We start from the raw sequence: 20603 nt of genomic DNA, 5'->3' as shown, positions 1-20603 counted from the left end.
TCGGAGTGACACGAAGGTTCCATATATTGAACATTCTTTTCATATTCTCTAGGTAACTCTGTCGCCTCTCGACAGATGGCAGTATTACACACTACGATTGTTTTGAGTTACTATCAACGTAAAAATTCTTGATGTCAACTACTGGACTGACTAATTGGAAAAAATTTATAAAATCAACAGCTTATGACCAGCTTATCAAAAGCTTTGAGCACAAAGCAATAGCTTATAACTGATATTACGAGCATGAAACAATCGAATCAAAGGAATTGAAATATAATATGACCCTTACACACAATTTAAATCAAAAAACAATAAAAGAATAATGATATAATTTAACACATCTAGCTCAAACTCTCTGTCCTGGAGGCCAATTCTTTGCTGAGAAATAAAATAGACTACCCAAAATAACATCATATACTGAAAATTTCTACAGAATTTTGTGAGTCTTTCAGACATTTTTTATTATTGGAATTGGGTATACTATAGCCTACGTCACAGATCGTGTTATTCCTACTAAATTTAACTAGTAAACAGCATTTTCTGCGAACCTGATTTCTAGCAACAAGTAAAAGCATCAAACGAAGTGTCTTGTTTATAAGTCGCTACTCGCCAGGTTGGAATTGTATTAGTCTAGTTCCTTTGGAAATAATTTATATTGCTGTTTTACCGAAGTTTATGAATTTAGTAAGCATATTTAAAACTCAGTTTATTAATTAAACTAAAAGGTAAATGTTATTCCTAGTAAGTGGAAGTAGTTGCGCTTTTTTCATATTATACCCAATTGTTTTTGTTTTTTTTTTTTGACTAATTTCAGGATGGCAAAATGGATCATATTTGCCAACTGCACTATTAAAAATTTCGGAAACTAATTTCGACTCGACAAAAATCTCAGAGAACTTCTTTTAATATCATGTCCCCGATCAATTTTGAAACATTTCTTTAATTTTCAAAAGTAGAAAACCGAATCGCTGATTCAGTTTCAGAGTGTAGCGGCGTAGCTACCACTACAACTAATAAATTTCAATTTACTAGTTTATAAGACATGTTAACTCGGTTCTAACAGGAGTTTCCTTTTCTTAAATTACGGTTGACATCGTCAGTAGCCTAGCCCCAGATGGGTGAATCAGTGAGCAGTTGACTAGCTGTTTGTCACTGCGACATTGTCCTCTCCACGCTGTTGCTACTTAGTCTCGATCACACATAACTTTCTACACAAGAGCGACCACGCCCACAACCGTGATCCTGATATAACTCTCACGACCAGCACTTGAAACACGATGATCTAAATACAGCTCTACCGGCCTCTCGCAAAACAGCAATGAATCAACTTGTGGTATCCATTCATCGAATTCTATCACAGATAAAATTCTGGTGGGGGAGTAATGTAGCGTAGTCACCACTACAATTTTTAAATTCCAATTCACTAGTATATAAGACATGTTAACTCGAATCTATCTTGAGATACCATTTGATAGATGACGTTGTTAGTAGCTTAGCCCCACAAGAGGTTTCCGAAATATTAAAATACGTTTTTGAAAACTACATGCATCGTCGCTGCCCCATCTTTTCAGACACGTTTCGGAATTTCTTTGAACTAAGTTCATATGATCGATAAATTAAAACATCATTAAATTAAAACATATCAGGTGATCAGATCGATAAATTAAAACGTATCAGGTGATGTTGTAAATAATGAGTAACAATTTTAATGTATGGGTTAGTAAAAAAACAGAAAGTTGTGTGCTTTCATAAATTTTAAAAGGTTAGGTATTTATTTAAATAGTTCTGAAATATCAGTATTATTATAAGGCGGTATAAATTGCACCCATACAAAAAATATTAAATTCTTATCCTGTTCTTTGCAGACACAAGTTGGACATGGTTGAGCATTATAATCTGCTTCGCACCCTAATTCACACTTAGGAGAACACTGAACTAATAAAATATAATAAAAGATATTACTAGAATTGTATCAGTGTTAGAGTAAATTCAGATTCAAGCTTTTAAAGCATTACTAAGAAGGAACAATATTTTATTTATTTAACTTAAACTTACTTGGTGCAGTTCCGCAAACACAACTTGGGCAAGGTTTGCTATTGTAGTCAATATGACAGCCTGATTCGCATTTTGGAGGTGAGCACAGAACAGGTGGAAGAACTGAAATAAATTCACTTTAGAAGAAAGTTTGTAAAGTACATAAAATTATTTTTTGCAACCTTAGAAGCAGTTTATTCTGATTTGCAAATATCTACACAATATTTTTTTCTTGTTTTACCTGTTTTTTCTTGTTTGTTATTACCATGATTTATTTAACGAGCTTCCGTCTCTGTCTGTTTGTCTGTATGGGGCAAATCTTGAGTATAAAATGCCGAATATTTTGCGATTATCAATGGAGCACAGATTTCAAATGGATTTCTGCTTCAAAGGGTAAAACTATTTTTTATCGTTCCTTGATAACAACAAGCGTAATATTTCATTCTTTTATCTTCAAATAGAATTAAATTAATAAATTAGTTTAGGCAACTTTTAGATATAATTAAATCAAATTCAAAACTTAAGAAAAAAATAATTGTAGAAAAATACTTTTATTGAATGTACTGAAAAAGAGCAAAAATAAACTAAATTTTTATGACATCTAAAGATGTGTAACACTTACCCGGGCTACACTTGCATGGTTTTATCTAAAAAAAATATTTAAACTTATTTTTTCTTTTAAATACTTGATAAACATGTATTTTTTTTTTCTATTTTATCATTTAATTTATAAGGTCAGTTCCATAAATGGAACTAGGACAGTTAACCCTTTATTTATCAAATTATTTTTTAAAAAATGCTCCCCATTAAAGATGATTATTTTAACTTTTAAAAGCATTTTATTAATATTCAATTATACTTTAATTTTTTTTTTATAAAATTTTTAACCTTTAAGTCCAATCAGGATTTGATACACAACTAATGATATTTTGAAGACAAAAATTATATCAAAAAAACATAAAGAGCATGCATGCATTTTTCATTTGTAAATATCAATTAGGAGTATTAAAATGTAAACCACATATATAATGGAATTAATTAATTTTTTTATTATTAAGCTCAGTTGCAATATTTATCTTTGCAAGTATATATTTCTGAATACTGTGTATTCAGAAGTGTTAGGGTCTAATGAATTTAAACCCACATAATGCCTGACAAGCTCAGCTGTTACGCCTTAGACCCTAAATATCCATTATAAAATAAATGAAATAACAAAATAAATTAAATAATGAAATATGATAATAGGCATGCATAAGATATTTGTACTGTCACTTAGTAGAGAAAGCAAATTTAGGATAAATATTTTAATAAATGGAACAAAATCACATAAAATAAGTCAGCACTATTCTTGATACAATTTATAAAATATTAAATGCATGAATATAAAACTCGCAGCCCCAAGAAAAAATCAGCAAATAATTTTTTTCTTCTTAAAGTTAAACATTTAATACTTTGTTATAAAAGTAGTTGAAAATATTAACGAATCAATAAAAAAATATGAAAGATCTTACTGCGAAATCGATAGATATACAAAGCTGAGAATTTACGAACAAACTTTGTTCATAAAATTACCATTTAGAAACGAAATATCAACTGCTAAATAGTCCATATGCCATGTTCAGCTTCGTAAGCTGTGTAAGCTGCCGTGTCAATAAATAATAATATTTTGAAAATTATATTACAGGGACAGAAAAGTCCCAGTAGAATATTTTGTTCCGTTTCAATGCTGTATATTGCAAATATTATTAGTATATTAGTACATTATTTTATATTATCAGTGTATGTATTAAATCATTAGTGTATTATTATATAGATTAGTGAATATATTGTATGGAAATATTATTAGTGGGACTTAAAAGTTCACTCGGTGCATAGAGGGTTCAGAAATGTGGTTTATAAACACTTTTTCAAATGTTATTTAGACTCAACTTACTTGGTGCTGTTCCACAAATACAACTGGGACAAGGTTTAGTGTTATAGTCAATATGACAACCAGACTCGCACTTTGGAGGTGAACAAAGAACAGTAGGCTTATCTGAAATAATTTATTAGCAAAGGATTTTTTCGTTAGTCTGTTTTATTCATAAATAAATTAAATATACTATAATTGTGAGGAAATTTGAATATCTGTCTGGGCCCAGACTAGCAAAATCACCAATAATTTGATTTGAGGCTTTTGGAAATATAGAGAGGCAATTGAAAAATAATTATTATTTATTGAACCATATAGAGTGCATTCAAGAACTTATCTCTTCCAGACAAACGCCAATCTCGTTCTCTGTCTTAATTTTTTTTTATATCAAAATAAAAAAATAATTTACACGTGACGTTCATGATTCTGCATTCATTATTTTTCTTACTTTTGTTAGCCATGTTTTATTAAAGTTCCTGACAATAATCATACGAAAACTAATTCCAACGTGATACATAGAATGTCCTATAAATATTAGTACAAACTTTAAGGCTTATCATAAAGATGCAGTGCACACATGACGAAAACTGTCAGTTAATGCCCACGCTTCCTTATTGTGAACACACTATCGCGTGTCTTGAAATCTGTACATTTTTCTTAAATATCTTTATTTCATGCTAATTTTTTTTAATAATTATAATCAAAAATGATATTCAACATAGTTTCACAAATAGCTGTTTTTCAATAATTTAATGATATGGTGAATTTGTCAAGTTAGTCACCTAACCATTTAGTTACAATCCCGGTCATGGGAGCTAACCCGCATTTTCGTTACATGAAGAGGAAGACCAGGAGAACCTCCCACCGTTAGGCTGATGACAAGGGGGCTCTAACCCATGATCCGTCTACCACTGAGGATATTTCACGTCAGCACTGTGGTCGGTGCAAGCCGGATGCGGAATTTGTATCGACTGGGATTCGAACTTGGTTCGCCTCATTGGAAGGCAACCGCTCTATCTCCTGAGTCATCGCGGCTCCGCGCCACTTCTTCAGAAAAAAACTTTCTGATCGTACTGCTCTGAGATGACAGTGTTTTCATGCTCCGGCTAAACGAAAATTGAAATTTTCGTGATCAGCCATAGAGTATTCCACCCCCCTCCAACAAAATGAGGGCATAAGAAGAAACAGTATAACCACTAGAGAAGAACAATGAATGAATTTCACAAGAAACGTAAATAATAATAATTATCAAATGTTACTTGACATACCATGATTAAAATAGAAGTTATAAAATGCGATTTTTCAAACCAATATAAAAACATACACAATTTCAAAAACAAAATTATAATAATAACTTAACTGGTTATAAATGTTTCGAATTTTTTCGAAATCTCACATGTCTGCCAGGTCTTGCTTACAGAGTCTTTTGCTTCCGTTGGTATAACAGTTTTTATACTTTTCTGTTTTTTTTCTGTTCTCTTTTGATTACTTTATGTCATTGGTTCTCAACGGGGGCGATACCGCCCCCCTGGGGGCGTTGGGAATATGCTGAGGGGCGGTGAACTTGTTTTGGGCAGTAGGGGGGCGTTGGGTATGTTTTGGGCGGTAGGGGGCGATGAGCATGTTTTGTCATTCAAATTTAAAACTTAGAAATAAAATTATTAAATTAAGATTTATTTAATAAATAAAATTAATATTAAAGAGAAAAAAAATTTAATTAATATAATAAATAAAGATTATCCGATACACCATTTGTGCCAGCAATAAAATGAACTTATACGGCACCTATTCTCCGATCCGAACCAACACACCTCAGCGCATGAGTCTGTACCTTTTGCCTTTGACTTATTCAAGCCATTTGGTGAAAATTGAAGTCATTGCGCTTTTAGTATGAATTTTTGATTTGACCCGTGTTTCTTATAAAGGTTTTTCTTAGCTTCATTACAGTTTTTCTCCTGCCACCAACAATGTCGGTTAATAAAAAGAGGTGTCATCAATACAGTGCCACATACTTGAAGTTGGGATTTGTTCAATCACTGTTGAACTCTCAACTACCCATGTGTTTACTTTGTAATAAAGTTTTATCTAATGAGGTAATGAAATCTTACCGTTATCAGGAGCATTTGCAAAAAACTTATCCTGACAAACAAAATGAAGATTTGACATTTTTCATGAGCATCTTCTTTCACGCTTCTGAAGTCACCTTCGGTCTCATAATTTGAGAATAGGGTCAGTAACTGGTTCTTGTCTCCAATCTTTAAATTGCTCTCTGGTGCGATGGGCAGTTTTTACTTGAGGCGTCGTAATTTATGTTTAATTTGGAACCAAACTTTGTGTTAGTTTCGTAACAATTCACGCATATTTTTTTCCTTTGATGTTAAATTATCTTTGGCCAATTAAGTAATGATTTTGCAGTTATGTTATAGTTGTATCAGGAAATAAATACGATTTCCTAAAAAATATTCCGTGATCTTATCTAGGGTTAAATGGCTTTATTTTTAGTTGCTTTAAATTTTCCTTACTTTTTTGCTTTAAATTTTTTTTTAATTTGAAATAAAACTATTTCTTTTATTGTTAATGCATATTGCCACCTCTTTATTAAAATCAAACGCTTATTAAATTTATATTCATTCATAAAACTATTATAATTGAAAAATAAATTTGTACTTAATACTTAAAACAAAATTTTACTGTTAATTTAAAAATTATTTAAAATTTCTTATTGTGAAATAGAAACATAAAATTTTATAGCTCTGTTTTTTTAAAATATATCAGTTGAAATGATTACAAATGTAAATAACGTTAGTAACCATCTATTCGGTTTTAATTTATTATTAGGCCAAACCAAATATTCAGCCTTTGTGCCAGATAACAAATATTCGTTGCATAACTAATTTTTTGAAGCATGGTCTAACTTGAGGTCATTTTAAGAATGAATGTATACAGTAGAGTTGAAACTCCGGAAATTTACTATTACTTTTTTTTGTAGTTATTTCAATTGCTGCTACACTTAATTATGCTAAGACGCTTACTAGAACATCAGAATAGAAATAAAAAAATTAAGAAAAAAAATAGTGATGAAATTTGACGAGAAATTAAAATTTATAAAATATTACCTTATTTTACTTCCTCAGAAGCCGCTTGTAAGAAAATGCAAATTTTAAAAACTTTTTGTTTTTATCGAGACAAATAAGCTAATAATATTTAAAAAATTATGCTGAATAAAAAGTATATATTACATTAAATACATACTAATGATAGTTCATTTTGAAAAATCGGTCAGAAAATTTAAATTTATTTATAAAGATATTCAATAAATAACTATCTGAAGTGAGAATTGTAAACTGAATCATTAAAATAATTTTGGAAAGACGCAATAAACATTTACTATTTAAAAATCAGGATGTTGTTAAAATATAACTTTACATATTTCAGTTTCTTTACTATAAAAAATTAAGGAATTTAGTTAGGAAGCAAATAAATAATGATCAAATTAATTACTTAACAAAATCAATCTGTCTAGGTTAGAAAATAAAAATTATAAAAACAACGCTAGCAAATTTTTTATTAGGGTGTATTGTTAGAAAAATGGAGAGGAAACTTAACTCAGAGTTAGTTCTGACTAACTTTTAGAAATTCCCCAAACTCCCCAAAACAAAGACTAACTATATTCAATATAATTTCACGTGATGCTATGATACTCAAAATTTACCACAATTAAGCGATTTTCTTCTGTATTCATTTTTGACAGGCAGCAAAAAACCTATTAACACAGTACGACTATATACTAGTATATAGTACGACTTATACTAGTATAATTGGGGCTTATTGAAACAGCGAAAGTTACCAAAATACTTGTAATACTTATATAATCAGCTTAAAATAATCCTTTCTTTAGCAATTTGAAAATTAATTCCGTTTCGTAGGGAATTTAAAAGGTAATTATTTTTCATTAATTTTCACATTATCAGCTATATGTTCGACTTAAAAGCTTTCAAAATACAAAAAAGAACAATTCTGCTAATATAGACACTTCAATTAATTTATTCGCTGGAATTAAATCTGCTTTTCAAAATACTTGACTACTAAATGACTAATTTAAATACACTACTAAATTGACATGATTCAAGGGAAACAGTTCATTTGAAATACTCACCTTGAATTCCACAAACACAAATGGGACATGGTCTGGCATTATAATCAATTTGACATCCTGTATCACATTTAGGAGGAGAACAATGAATAATTGGAATGTCTGGAGGAAAAAAATGGAAATAACATTTGAATAAATCCCTCATTCAAAGTTAATTATAAATGTTTATGGAGTAGCAAAACTTTTAAAATATAACAAAGATGTCGGAAAATTTATTGCCTTTAACGAGCGATAAACTTTCCAAGAATTTTCCAAAATAAATCCGGAAATCTTTTTCGGATCTGGAAAACTTGATACAGTTAAATATTTAAAAGGCCTTTATTTGGCTAGATACTTCTGCAGTAAAGTATTTGCCAGTCAAAAATATGTAGAACATATATCCTGTCATTAAAATAAATTATTATTTGGTTTTATTCGTTTCTCAGTAAATAAAAATAATAAATGGAAAATGTAATCTTTTTATTTTATATATAACTATCTATATAATCATATATATCTATATAATCCGGAAAAACATTCCAGAAAAAGAAAAACAATTATAAAAATCCGGAAAATAAAAGATATGATCCTTTCATCAGCTCACACGATTATATCTGCAAAAAGGAGTGCTTTCTAATATTGTATCAATATAGGCAAAGCAAAATGTATCAAAACAATAGTGTGAGGAGCACTCAAAAAATTTACAAAAAAAAATTTCAAAAATAGCATTAAGTAAAAATATCACGTAAAAACAAAAAATAAAAAAATAAAATGCAAAGAAAAAAACAGAATAAAACATAAAACGAAATCTATAAAGCAAGCAGCGAATTCAAATGAATTTACATGAGCGGGAAATTTTTACTATTCGCGATCGCAACGCTCGAGTACGCCGTCTAGCGGGAGCCTGTAAATATCAGACATTAATTTATCACGTTTTCATTTAGTTCCATCAAAGTCATTGACAGAATCAGACGCCATTTTTTAGCAGCAAATAAGAAACAAAATTTCCCTAAGGAAAAGGCCGAAGAACTTGAAAAAAATCTCCCGAATATTAGTAAATCTTTCAGGAACAGAACACGCCAAACATTTGAAGAAAAATTCCAAATAATTTTTAATTTCTATTATCAACAAACTTGCAACTGATGACTTCCGATTTCGGATACTGTTACAGATGTGTGTATTAAGGTAAAATGAATTTCTTCTGTCTTCAATTCATTACGAATTAAAGTGAAATCAACATTGCTTTCGTCATTCCAGTCAATAAATATGAATTCAGAACATACAGAATTGTAATAGTTATAGCATATTCTTCTTCGTTATAAAATAGTATATATTTCTGTATCCATATAATTCGGAAAACAACAATAAAAAATTATTCAAGTTACTTGAAATAGTGCCATTTGTGCTGATTCTTAATTAATTTAAATCGTTTTCTTGGTAAGTATTTTTTAGTTTTGAAAGAATAAGTTCAACTAGAATTCAGCTATTCTGTTGTTAGCTACATATTCAAATTCATATCAATTATAAAATTTTGCTGTGTAGTATGTTATCTAAAAGTAATGAAGGGTAAACTATGTAACTATTATTTGAGAATAAAGTTTTCAAACAAGGAACTTATCATTTTGGAATTCTCCGGGAATTATAAATCAGGTAAGTGCAATGATTTTTACAATAAAAAATTTGCTTGTAAATATTTTTTTTTCATTTGATGATGGTTCTCTACAGAATGGTTTTTTACGTCTGATTAAGAACTATAAGAATTATAAAAAAAGAAACAATATGAAAGTTTTTATTTCAATGTAAAGAATTCTTAAAATCGTTTTTTTTATCTTAAGAATTCTTTATTTTCCGTTTTTTAGTTTATAATTTTTTGATAAAAATTGTTCTCAAAATACTTTTTTTGAAAAATTAAATGGTATAACATTATGTGTTTATGTATACTTCTTGTATATTCCAATGTTTGAAGTAATATGATTCAGAAAAGTATGGAATAAAAATTCGGTACTTACGTATTAACGCCACCGTCGCTACAGATTTGGCGGTTTTTAATTGCCGCCAATCTACACTTGAAATTTTTGCGACAGTTCATAAAATAAAACACTTTATTTAAAATAAAAATAGTCAATCGGATTTCGGTGGAAAATGAGCCGATATAGAGTTTAGCATAGATTCAAAACAATCATATCGCCATATGAACTCTGATAAATAAGATTCCAAATGAAATAACATTACCAAAACGTACGTTTACCAAGATAAAGTTTCATGTTGTGGGAATTGGTACATTTTCGTTTTTTCGGTAAAATATTTCCCTCCTGAAAAAATAAAATTGCATCTTGTTTTGTTTTTGGCAAATCCCAAAGACGAATTTTCGTAGCACTAAAAATGGCGACAAAAAAGAATTGTTTTTTTGTTTTTGTTTCGTCAGCATTCTTTATTTTACGTTTCTTAGTTTCTAAATAATGATTTTTATTGAAACTTGAAATTTTTTGATAAAAATTGTTGTCAAAAAACTTTGTTTACAAAATTAAATTTCATAAAATTATGAGGCTTATGTATACTTTTTTGTTCATTTTAATTTTTGAAGTAATATGATTCTTAAAACTATAGAATGTAAAGTTTAAATGGGCCTTTCATGTTATATCATTAAATTTAGTAATACTATTTCTCGGGCATTAGGTTTTAACTCTTATAAGAATACATATTTTTTTCTGTTAATGTGCAAATATTTTTCCGATGTGTTTTGGATATTCCTTCTCTAATAAAAAGAGATACCATTTTGTTTTCAGTTGTACAAAAAAGAATATCAAGCATTTTTCTTTTTTAAATTTAATAAGCCACATTAAAGAAGGAACGTTGCAATGCTACACGCTACATTAACGACGTCTCCAGAGTAACTGAATGACGGTTCATATAGAATCGCAGGTATGCGTCTCATACAACAACGCCCCCTATAGTTCGTTGTGATCGCGAATACTATTTTGTTTTGTTATACTATTTATATTATTTTATTAAATAATATTTACCCCGAGAAAACAATCTTGCTTCGTAATCATGATGTTTATATTAATTTTTTGTATTTGGATATTATAAAAGAAGAAACTATCTACTTTGTTGACTTATACAAAGAAAGAAATTATTTTAATTTTAATATAAATAAACTAATTACTTGGAATTCTAATGTTATTAAGAACATCTATTTAAATACCATTTTTAATCAAATGAATGGAATTAAAGGAATATGTAGCAATGTTTACTTACACAAAAAGCAAAGAGACAAACTCTTTCAAAATTTAATAAAAGGCAACGGATACCCACTAAAGTAATTAAATTCTATATAAAATCATTGAGTTAATTGTATATTATTGTAAATAAATCTACTAATAAACTTCTTTGATAATTCATATAATTTTTATTATGTGCAAATCCATTTCGGGTTAATCTGTGGCTAAAATTATATACAAAACAGGCAATTCAGATTTCTTTGTCTTTTCTATTTTTTTTTCTCCTTAAATTAAAGTTAATTTTCTAAAATTATTGATTGTCAACTTCTTTAAATTATCCAGTATAATATTACCTTGCACACATCCATTTTCGGGCCCCACCTTGGTAACTAACTAATCAAACGTACTTCAGTACTGCAGTACGAACGCACTTTAATACAAAAGCCCTCTATTTAAGCTTTTACCTCGATTTGCGCCTTTGGTTTCATATTTTGCAATCTGGCTATCTTGTTTCGAAAATATTTTAAATCATTCTTGAAAAATTTCCCGTTCATGTAAATTCATTTGAATTCGCTGCTCGCTTCATAGATTTCGTTTCATGTTTTATTTTATTTTACCTTTATATTTTATTTTCTGTTTTTACCTGATATTTTTACTTATTGTGTTTTATTTTATTTGATGTAATTTTTTTGTAATAAATTTTTTTTGAGTGCCTTTCACACTATAGCATTGATATATTTTGCTTTGGCTGCATTGATTCTTTTATTTTCGGGATTTTCATTCATTTTTTCCCCACTTTTTTCCGATTTTTTTTTCTTTTTTTTTCTTTCCAGTTTCTTGTTATTTATATTATTATGTTTCTTTTTTCCCCTTTTTTCATTGTTCTGTAATTTTTTCAACTTTTGGAAACATTTTGAACTATATATATATATATATATATATATATATATATATATATATATATATATATATATATATATATATATATATATAGGTTCAAAATGAAGATAAAACAAAGGAAAATTACAGACATATGAAGAAAAAAAAAGGGGGGGCAGAAAAAAAATAAGAAACAGCTGGGAATGAAAAGGATAAAAAATCCGGAAAAAGAAAGATATAATCTTTTCATCAGCCCACACGATTATATCAGCAAGAAAGAGTGCTTTCTGATATTGTATCAATATAGCCAAAGCAAAATATATTAATACAATAGCGTGAGGAGCACTCAAAAAAATTTCTGACAAAAATTACAAGAAATAAAATCGAACACAGTAAGTAAAAATAACACGTAAAAACAGAAAAAAATGAAATAAAAAGAAAAAATAGAATAAAACATAAATGAAACATAAGTTTCATCTATAAAGCGAGTAGCGAATTCAAATGTACTTACATGAACGGGAAATTTTTCAAGAATGATTTAAAAAATATTTTCGTAACAAGATTGCCGGATTGCAGAATATGAAAATAAAAGCGCAAATTGAGCGTAACTAGGAGTTTTGTTTTAAAGTGCCGCTCTTACTGCATTGCTGAAGTGAGTTTGATTTGTTAGTTATCAAGGATGGGCCCGAAATGGATGTGTGCAAAGCAATATTATACTGGATAATTTAAAGAAGTTGATCATAAATAATTTTGGAAAATAAATATTTATTTAAAAAAAAATTGAAAATAGAAAAGAGAAACATGAATTGCCTGTTTTGCACATAATTTTAACCACGGATTTGCCCGAAATGGATTTGCACATGGAAAAATTATATAAATTAACAAAGAAAAAAAATTTTAGTAGATAATTTTAGCCACGGAATTGCCCGATATGGATTTGCACATGGAAAAATTTTATAAATTAATAAAGAAATTTTTAGTAAATAATTCTAGCCACGGATTGACCCGAAATGGATTTGCACATGGAAAAATTATATAAATTAACAAAGAAAAAAAATTTTAGTAGATAATTTTAGCCACGGAATTGCCCGATATGGATTTGCACATGGAAAAATTTTATAAATTAATAAAGAAATTTTTAGTAAATAATTCTAGCCACGGATTGACCCGAAATGGATTTGCACATGGAAAAATTATATGAATTAACAAAGGAATTTTTTTAGTAAAGGAATTTTTTAGTAAATAATTTTGACCACGGATTTGCTCGAAATGGATTTGCACATGGAAAAATTATATAAATTAACAAAGAAATTATTTAGTAAATAATTTTGGCAATGGATTTACCCGAAATGGATTTGCACATTAAAATTATATAAATTAACAAAGAAAATTTTTAGTAAATATATCCACAAAAATATACGATTAATTCAATGATTTTATATAGAATTATATTACTTCAAGGGGGTATCTATTGCTTATTATCAAATTTTGAAAGAGTTTATCGATTTGCTTTTTGGATAAATAAATATTACTACATATTCTTTTAATTCTATTCATTTCATTAAAAGTGGTATTTAAATAGATGCTCCTAGAAGCATTAGAATTCCAAGTAATTAGTTTATTTATATTGAAATTAAAATCATTTATTTTATCGTATAAATCAACAAGGCAGATATTTTCATCTTTATAATACCCAAATCCAGAAAATTGAAATTAATATTATCATCATGATTACGAAGCAAGATTAATTCCTCGGGGTAAATATCATTTAATAAAATAGTATAATCTAGAAATTCGAAGATAATTAATTTTTTGTTATTTTTTTCTCCCCCCCCCCTTTTTTTTTTCTTCATATGTCTGTAATTTTCCTTTGTTTTATCTTCATTTTGAACCTATCTAATGAGTTCTGTTTACTTGCAGCTAATGCGCAATAAAGGATACTTATAGCTTTTCTTAATTTTCCTCGTATTTTTTGTATTTATTTATTTTACTGTAATATATATATATATATATATATATATATATATATATATATATATATATATATATATATATATATATATATATATATATATAATCACTCTCACTCTTGTATTGATATATTTTGCTTTAGCTAATTATTCCGAACTGGTACACGCACTGGAAAATCCAGCAACTCTAAAATATGATAAGATATCCTTAAGGTCTCAAAAATTATCTTCATTCTTAGCCGAGAGTTTCTGATTATAATAAAAATGTATACATCAGAAGTTTTACATAGTACAATGATTATACCAGCTGCTTGATTGGTACTTGCTTGTTTTAGGCACCTGCTTCTATTCTAAGGTGGTTGGTGAGCAATACTGACCACATTACTGCCAGAATTCCATTTCCCCTTGTCCACAATTAGCTGTTACTGGAATGCTTTACGTTTCTTTTAGAACAACAAAATTTAAACATAAAAAAAATCTTACTCTGTTTTCTGCATTCGCAACTAGGGCATGGCCTGGCATTATAATCAATTTGGCATCCTGACTGACATTTAGGAGGGGAACACTGAATCATTGGAATGTCTAGAACGAAACAGAAGGAAATATTGTTACCGACAAGGTATTTAATTCGGTAATCCATGGAATGCTTAGCCACTGTGGAATGCAGCCCACTAGTAAGCTATAATAGGATTAGTAAAAAAATAGCTATTTCATAACTTTCGTATCTAATTAAATTAAAAGTATTCAGTTGATCCGTGAGACACATATCATTTTCGGAGATTAGAAAGAAACTTCAAGACTGTTTCAAAAATTTATCTTTATTTTTTTTATTTAAATAGTCATATTAGAGACTCTAATCCTGATACACTGTGGTTTATCCCCCCAGTGACGGTCTACTTAGACCATCAAGCTTCAGATCGTTGGTCATCCACTTGCTATGGCAGTAAAGGCGTTCGATGCTCAGTGCTAACTAGAATTCCACTATCAGATTGAGACCTAACCTCCAGAATCACAACGGGCTATTGCGGGGAAACGCTATTTACTCTTTGAAGAGAAGAATCACATAAAAATGCAGGCAAGGCTCATGTGTTTTTAATTCTAAAGAATCATATGTAAAAAATGCAAGTATTCGCTCCTGCATTTTTAATTCTAAGGAAGTCGACTATCGACTAAATCCTTGCAAACAAAGCTAAACATAGTTCATACGCAAAGTGAAAAGAATTTAAAAGTTACAGTAATTCCATTATGATAAATTACATTTAATTGCGCCTGTATCTATCAAAATATTTCATCACCTCTTAGTAGATGTGTCAAAATCCAAAAGAGAAGAATATTAATTGTTTCATTCTAAAATGAAAACTTAGGGTAAGAAAGCTGCTTTCATACAAATTTGATATCCTTTTTCAAATCTTTTCAGGTCGTATGCCATTAGAAAAGGACTCAATATATTGTTATAACACAGGGGTCTGTCCAGACATTTTGTGAAAGGTCCGTTTTTCGTGAAATTGTGAAAAAATTACTCACATTCTTTCAACCAAGGTCCGCTTTTATGAATTCGTGCAAATAGGGTCCGGTTACTGCAAAACACTTTTTCAAGGAGTTTTTAAATTGTAAATAGATACAAGATTATGCTCGGCACTGTAAGATTATAATAAAAAAAATTAAATTTTCAAAAATAAACAGCAATTGCTGCTTCCAAATTAGAGATGCAACATACAAATATTTGGTATTTAGCCTATACTGCTGAAATCCGAATATTAATTTCGGACGAATTATGGAAGAATCGTCTGCCGAAGACAAAACTTAATTCGTTTACATCCATCTTTCTTGTTTCCTGCCATGGGAAGGGTTTATTCGTTTAACAAAACAACAATGAAGATAAAAAAATTTGTGAAGGGTCCGATTAAAAGATAAATTATTTTGTGAAGGGTCCGTTTTTAAGCTTAAATATTTTGTGAAGGGTCCGTTAACGGAGCCAAATTTCTTCTAAACAGACCCCTGTAACATTTACAAGTATTAAAATGAATACATTTAGTTCAAATGCTATTTAAAAAGTATTCTGCTCTTTGGCTCTGAATGACCTCCAAATTTACGCAGAAAGCAATTTCAATACAAAAGCATTAAAAATGGAGCTTTTTCTTTAAATTCACAAAGCATAATTAATGTATGAAATATCGAGTGAATGGCCACATTTGTTGTGCTCTTTTTGATGAAATGACCATTTTGCATAAATTTTGATGATTTTTGCTGATACAGCGATCAATTTCAACCTTTAAGAAGGGATTGTAGGTGATTTATTGATATCGATCTTATAACTACGAAAATATTCCGCAAGAAATCATGTTCCTACAGTGTAAAATCCCATGATCTGAGCTGCCAATTCTGATCACGAAAACAAAAAATATACGACCAGAAAATGACTCCAAAAGCTTTTAAAAATTATCGTTCGTGAAAACGCCTTGTCCTCTCATGTCAATCAATATTCCTGGTTTTTCAGGTATTCTACTGTCTTATTCTTTTCGTTAGCACAAATAAAACAAAACTTAAATCTTGCAAGGGACACCCATCACAACCAATGTACAGCGAATGCAACAATAGCACATTAAACAAAAGATAAATTAATTTTTTTAATTAAGAACTTCTTACTTTGGTTTCCACAAACACAGCTTGGACATGGTCTAGAATTGTAATCAATTTGACATCCTGCATTACATTTAGGAGGAGAACACTGAATCATTGGACCGTCTGAAACAACATCAAAATTAATTATAAAAGGAGTGGAAATTATTACATTTTACTTAATATTAAAAAAATATATATAATAATTTAATTTGATTAAATAGATAATAAAATTAAATTCCACAACTCTTGTAGTATTGGGTTAAATAAATTATACAGCAGAAATAATTAAAAGGATTTATTGCATGTGTCAAACAGATATTTACTGAAGTATGATCTCAAAATAAAAAAGATTTCAAAATGTTTAGTTGCACCGTTCGCAAAAAAAAAAATAATATTAATAAACGGACCAGACTGAATAGCTTTCTGTCTAATGATAGGATTTTCACGTTCTAGGACTCAATCTTAATGGTTCAAGAGGGTAACCTTAAACATGCTAATTAACTAGTGTAGACGATATTTTAAGTTACGAAATCAGATACAAAAACGTATTTTCTCCGAATAAAGCTAACTTTTTTTCCACCGAATCGGATCAAAAGTTATTCAGGTTGTTCATTTTATGCATATTACGCCACACGCATTTACTTATATTTATTAAATTTCCCACAGTTATGTTTCTTTTATGGAGAAACCTTAGGAATTACCTTTAGTTAAGTTAAAATTGTCAGATTTTTTGCAGATAAAAATTATTAATAAATAGCTACATAATCTTGTAAATTTACACCTGCAAATTTAATTTCTTACAAAGAATTGTGCAACGATTCTCCGACACAACGATAAATAACTAGTCTTAGCGTAGTCTTCCTAAACTTGCACTTTTTTTTACCACAACCAGTATTGAGTAATGATGAAATAATAATGATGATGGTTGTCCTTATTTGCTCTAAACGCTGAAATGAACTTGTCGAGATTTCTAATTATTAAGGGAGACCCACCAATGACACCCATATATTTTAAGTTTGTAATGCATATTCTTATTAGACAAAAAATCCACCGGGCAACTTAGGTGCTCTGTTAGAATTTTCATTGTAAAATTATGGTAAAATAACCGTCAGCAGTTCGTCTACACAGTTAACCGTGAAGTTTACGATAAAGAACATATTTTACCTTTACGGTTTTGAAACTGTTTTAAACTATAAAAACTAAGAATACGAAGCTATGCGGTTTTTCAACCATTTACGAACAGCATAGTTTGAAAACCGTAAAAAAAGAAATTTAACAGGAGTCTGGGGATTGCTTAGCAACTTTCTGGTGCTGCCATCCATGCGTGAATGAGAGTATCGTATTCTAAAAACACAAGGTCACAAATAAGGTCACAACACAGGGACACGAACCCCCGTTCAGTACGTGAGGACATTGATAGATTAACTCTCTCGGCTATAATATGTTTCCAGCTGCAAGGGATTAAGTGGCTTCATAAGGTGGGGCGATACAATTCAAGATGTTTATAATATTATAAAATTATGAACACTTTAAAAATAAAAAACATGTGCGCCACTTACTCTGAAATTAAAATAAATTTAAAAAATGTGACACTCCAAGTCACAGATAAAATTTTAAAATTTTCCTGATTAAAAGCAATTAACCGTAAATTATTATTATTTCTACAAATGCAACTAAAAAGGGACATAATAATTTAGGAAAACTATAAAACATGAGAATAACTGATGTACAAAATAAATAACTAAAAATCTAAAAATAAAGCAACGTGGAATAAATTTATTAAATAAATATGTGGAATAATTCTGATCTGAATCTGAAGTTCTTCCCCGTGAAATGGTTATACATCAGAAAATATTAGTAGAATAGAAATTTTATAGAAGCTTCTTTGAACTAATACATTTTCCTTCGGGCAACAAAATCAATAATTTGAACATTTCAATAAAAATGTTATATTGCACACTTTTTTTAAAAAAAAATTAGCACTCATATCATTAGTAATGCTTACTCTGATTTCCGCAAGCACAACTAGGGCATGGTCTGGCATTATAATCTATCTGACATCCTGATTCGCATTTAGGAGGAGAACACTGAATCGTTGGCATGTCTAGAACAAAACATATTATTTTTAAAAAGAAAATTAATAACATTAATAGAAAACTAATGATGTTTGATGATGCTGATAATGAGGATGTGTTTTGAAACATTCGAAAAGACCTTGCTAAAAAAATTTTGCAATCTTATTAAAATCACTTCAGAGAAATTTATCGGAAAATAAATAGATTATTGCAAATAATTTATTTTTATATATTATGTAATAAGGATCAAACATATGATTTTGCTACATTTCCCTATTTTGACGAGTCAGAGAAAATGATGGAGAAGGAAATCAGCAATGAATGGCAAAGAACTTTTCCTAAAAAACTGCACTCAAGTTATATATATATTCCAGTAAAAGTTGGAAAAAAATAATAAGAAAACAAAGAAAAGCACGGTGGTTAGCATAGTAGTTATAAAAACAATCAGAATAATGACAATAGGGGCTTGAAAAAAAAGGCAATCTTGAGACAAAGTTACAAGAAATCAAAAATAATTTGAAAATAAAATCTGATACTGCCAGACCCAAATGTTTGACTATACGTGACATTGATCTACGCATTAGGCAATACAAAAGGCAAAAGAAATTAATGTAATAAAACAATAAATTTTTAATATTAATAGAACATTAATGAAAATTAAATTTTTGAAATAAGGTCGTAAGTTAGATATTATACGAAAACTAAGAAAAAGTAAAAAAAATTAAAAATATGCTTTTAAAATCACACGTAAAAAAATACGAAAAATGTTAAATGCATTTCATACCATTTAATTATCTGTATTTTTCAGTTTTTCTTTTAATAAATGAACCATACTATACAAAAACTATAAAAAGCAAATTTTTCATTTGCATGGTTAATATGCATAAAATCAATTGTGAACTATTTAAAACAGTACTTTTCTAACACGGAAAAAAGTCATGAGAGTTTAGCATATATATTACCATGGCATAAATCTTTTTTATTTGCATTTATGGCTTGAATAAAAATTGATATTAATTAATGATCTATAACTTTGTGTCTGCATTATTATGCATTATTATTATGCATTATTATTATGCATTATTATTATTAATTACTTAACATGCATTTTATAAATACTGGATTGACAAATATAGCTCATCAGTAACGTCATTAAACAAGTTTGAAAAAACGATTGACTTTTCAAAGGTAAACAAAGCAACATTTGGTCAAGTTTTACTCTGCTGTAGACAATATTATTAAAAAAAATATATCCATATAATGATAGTGCAAGATTTAAAGAATTGTTATGTTATTTTTTGTGCATTAGTAAAAAAGAAATTAAAGCAATTTTTTACCTATAAATACAAGTTACTTTATGAAGATGTTATGTAAAAATAAAAAGTTATTTTTAAGCAATATTTTTCTTTAAATTAAAGTTAATCTTAATGCAATTTAACTAAATAATTTATTAATTATTATATCGATAAAAGTTTTACTAAAATGATACTTTCAAACAAAATAATTTGAAACAGTCAAGCAATATAATCAAATAAAGTTCATATTGTTAAAATACCATTATCTTAAAAGTTTAGGGAATACGTTGTAATTATTTTTTTTAACAAAAAAATTGTCATTTTGTTTTTTGTAAAGCTCGTACATACATGGTATCTAGATTGCCCTTGTGGAAAATTTTTATTATCATTAAGATACAATTCAAAATGACTGAAAACAGATATTGTGAAATATTGAAAATTATATTGGAAAATCACTAAAAAT

At 28.7% G+C, this 20603-nt stretch overlaps 1 protein-coding gene across 18 annotated transcripts in view; it reads right to left on the bottom strand.

Moving 5' to 3' along the window:
* Positions 1–20603, bottom strand: part of LOC107446012 (uncharacterized) — a 210484-nt gene that overhangs the window by 50871 nt on the left and 139010 nt on the right. For 10 of the 18 annotated variants that reach the window (XM_087167539.1, XM_087167533.1, XM_087167537.1 and 7 more), the window contains 7 exons: positions 18776–18874; positions 16795–16893; positions 14632–14730; positions 8103–8201; positions 3968–4069; positions 2056–2157; positions 1853–1935 (listed from right to left, as the gene is read on the bottom strand). In XM_087167539.1, the coding sequence (XP_087023665.1) occupies positions 1853–1935; positions 2056–2157; positions 3968–4069; positions 8103–8201; positions 14632–14730; positions 16795–16893; positions 18776–18874 (683 nt within the window). The remainder of the gene's footprint in view (positions 1–1852; positions 1936–2055; positions 2158–3967; positions 4070–8102; positions 8202–14631; positions 14731–16794; positions 16894–18775; positions 18875–20603) is intronic. The other 8 variants (XM_087167535.1, XM_087167540.1, XM_087167547.1 and 5 more) reach the window with 4 other exon arrangements.

This window comes from Parasteatoda tepidariorum, chromosome 7 (assembly GCF_982258835.1).
Source record: "Parasteatoda tepidariorum strain Cologne lab strain chromosome 7, Ptep-v5.0, whole genome shotgun sequence".
Taxonomy (NCBI): Eukaryota; Metazoa; Arthropoda; class Arachnida; order Araneae; family Theridiidae; genus Parasteatoda; species Parasteatoda tepidariorum.
This window is presented reverse-complemented; position numbering and strand designations above follow the sequence as displayed.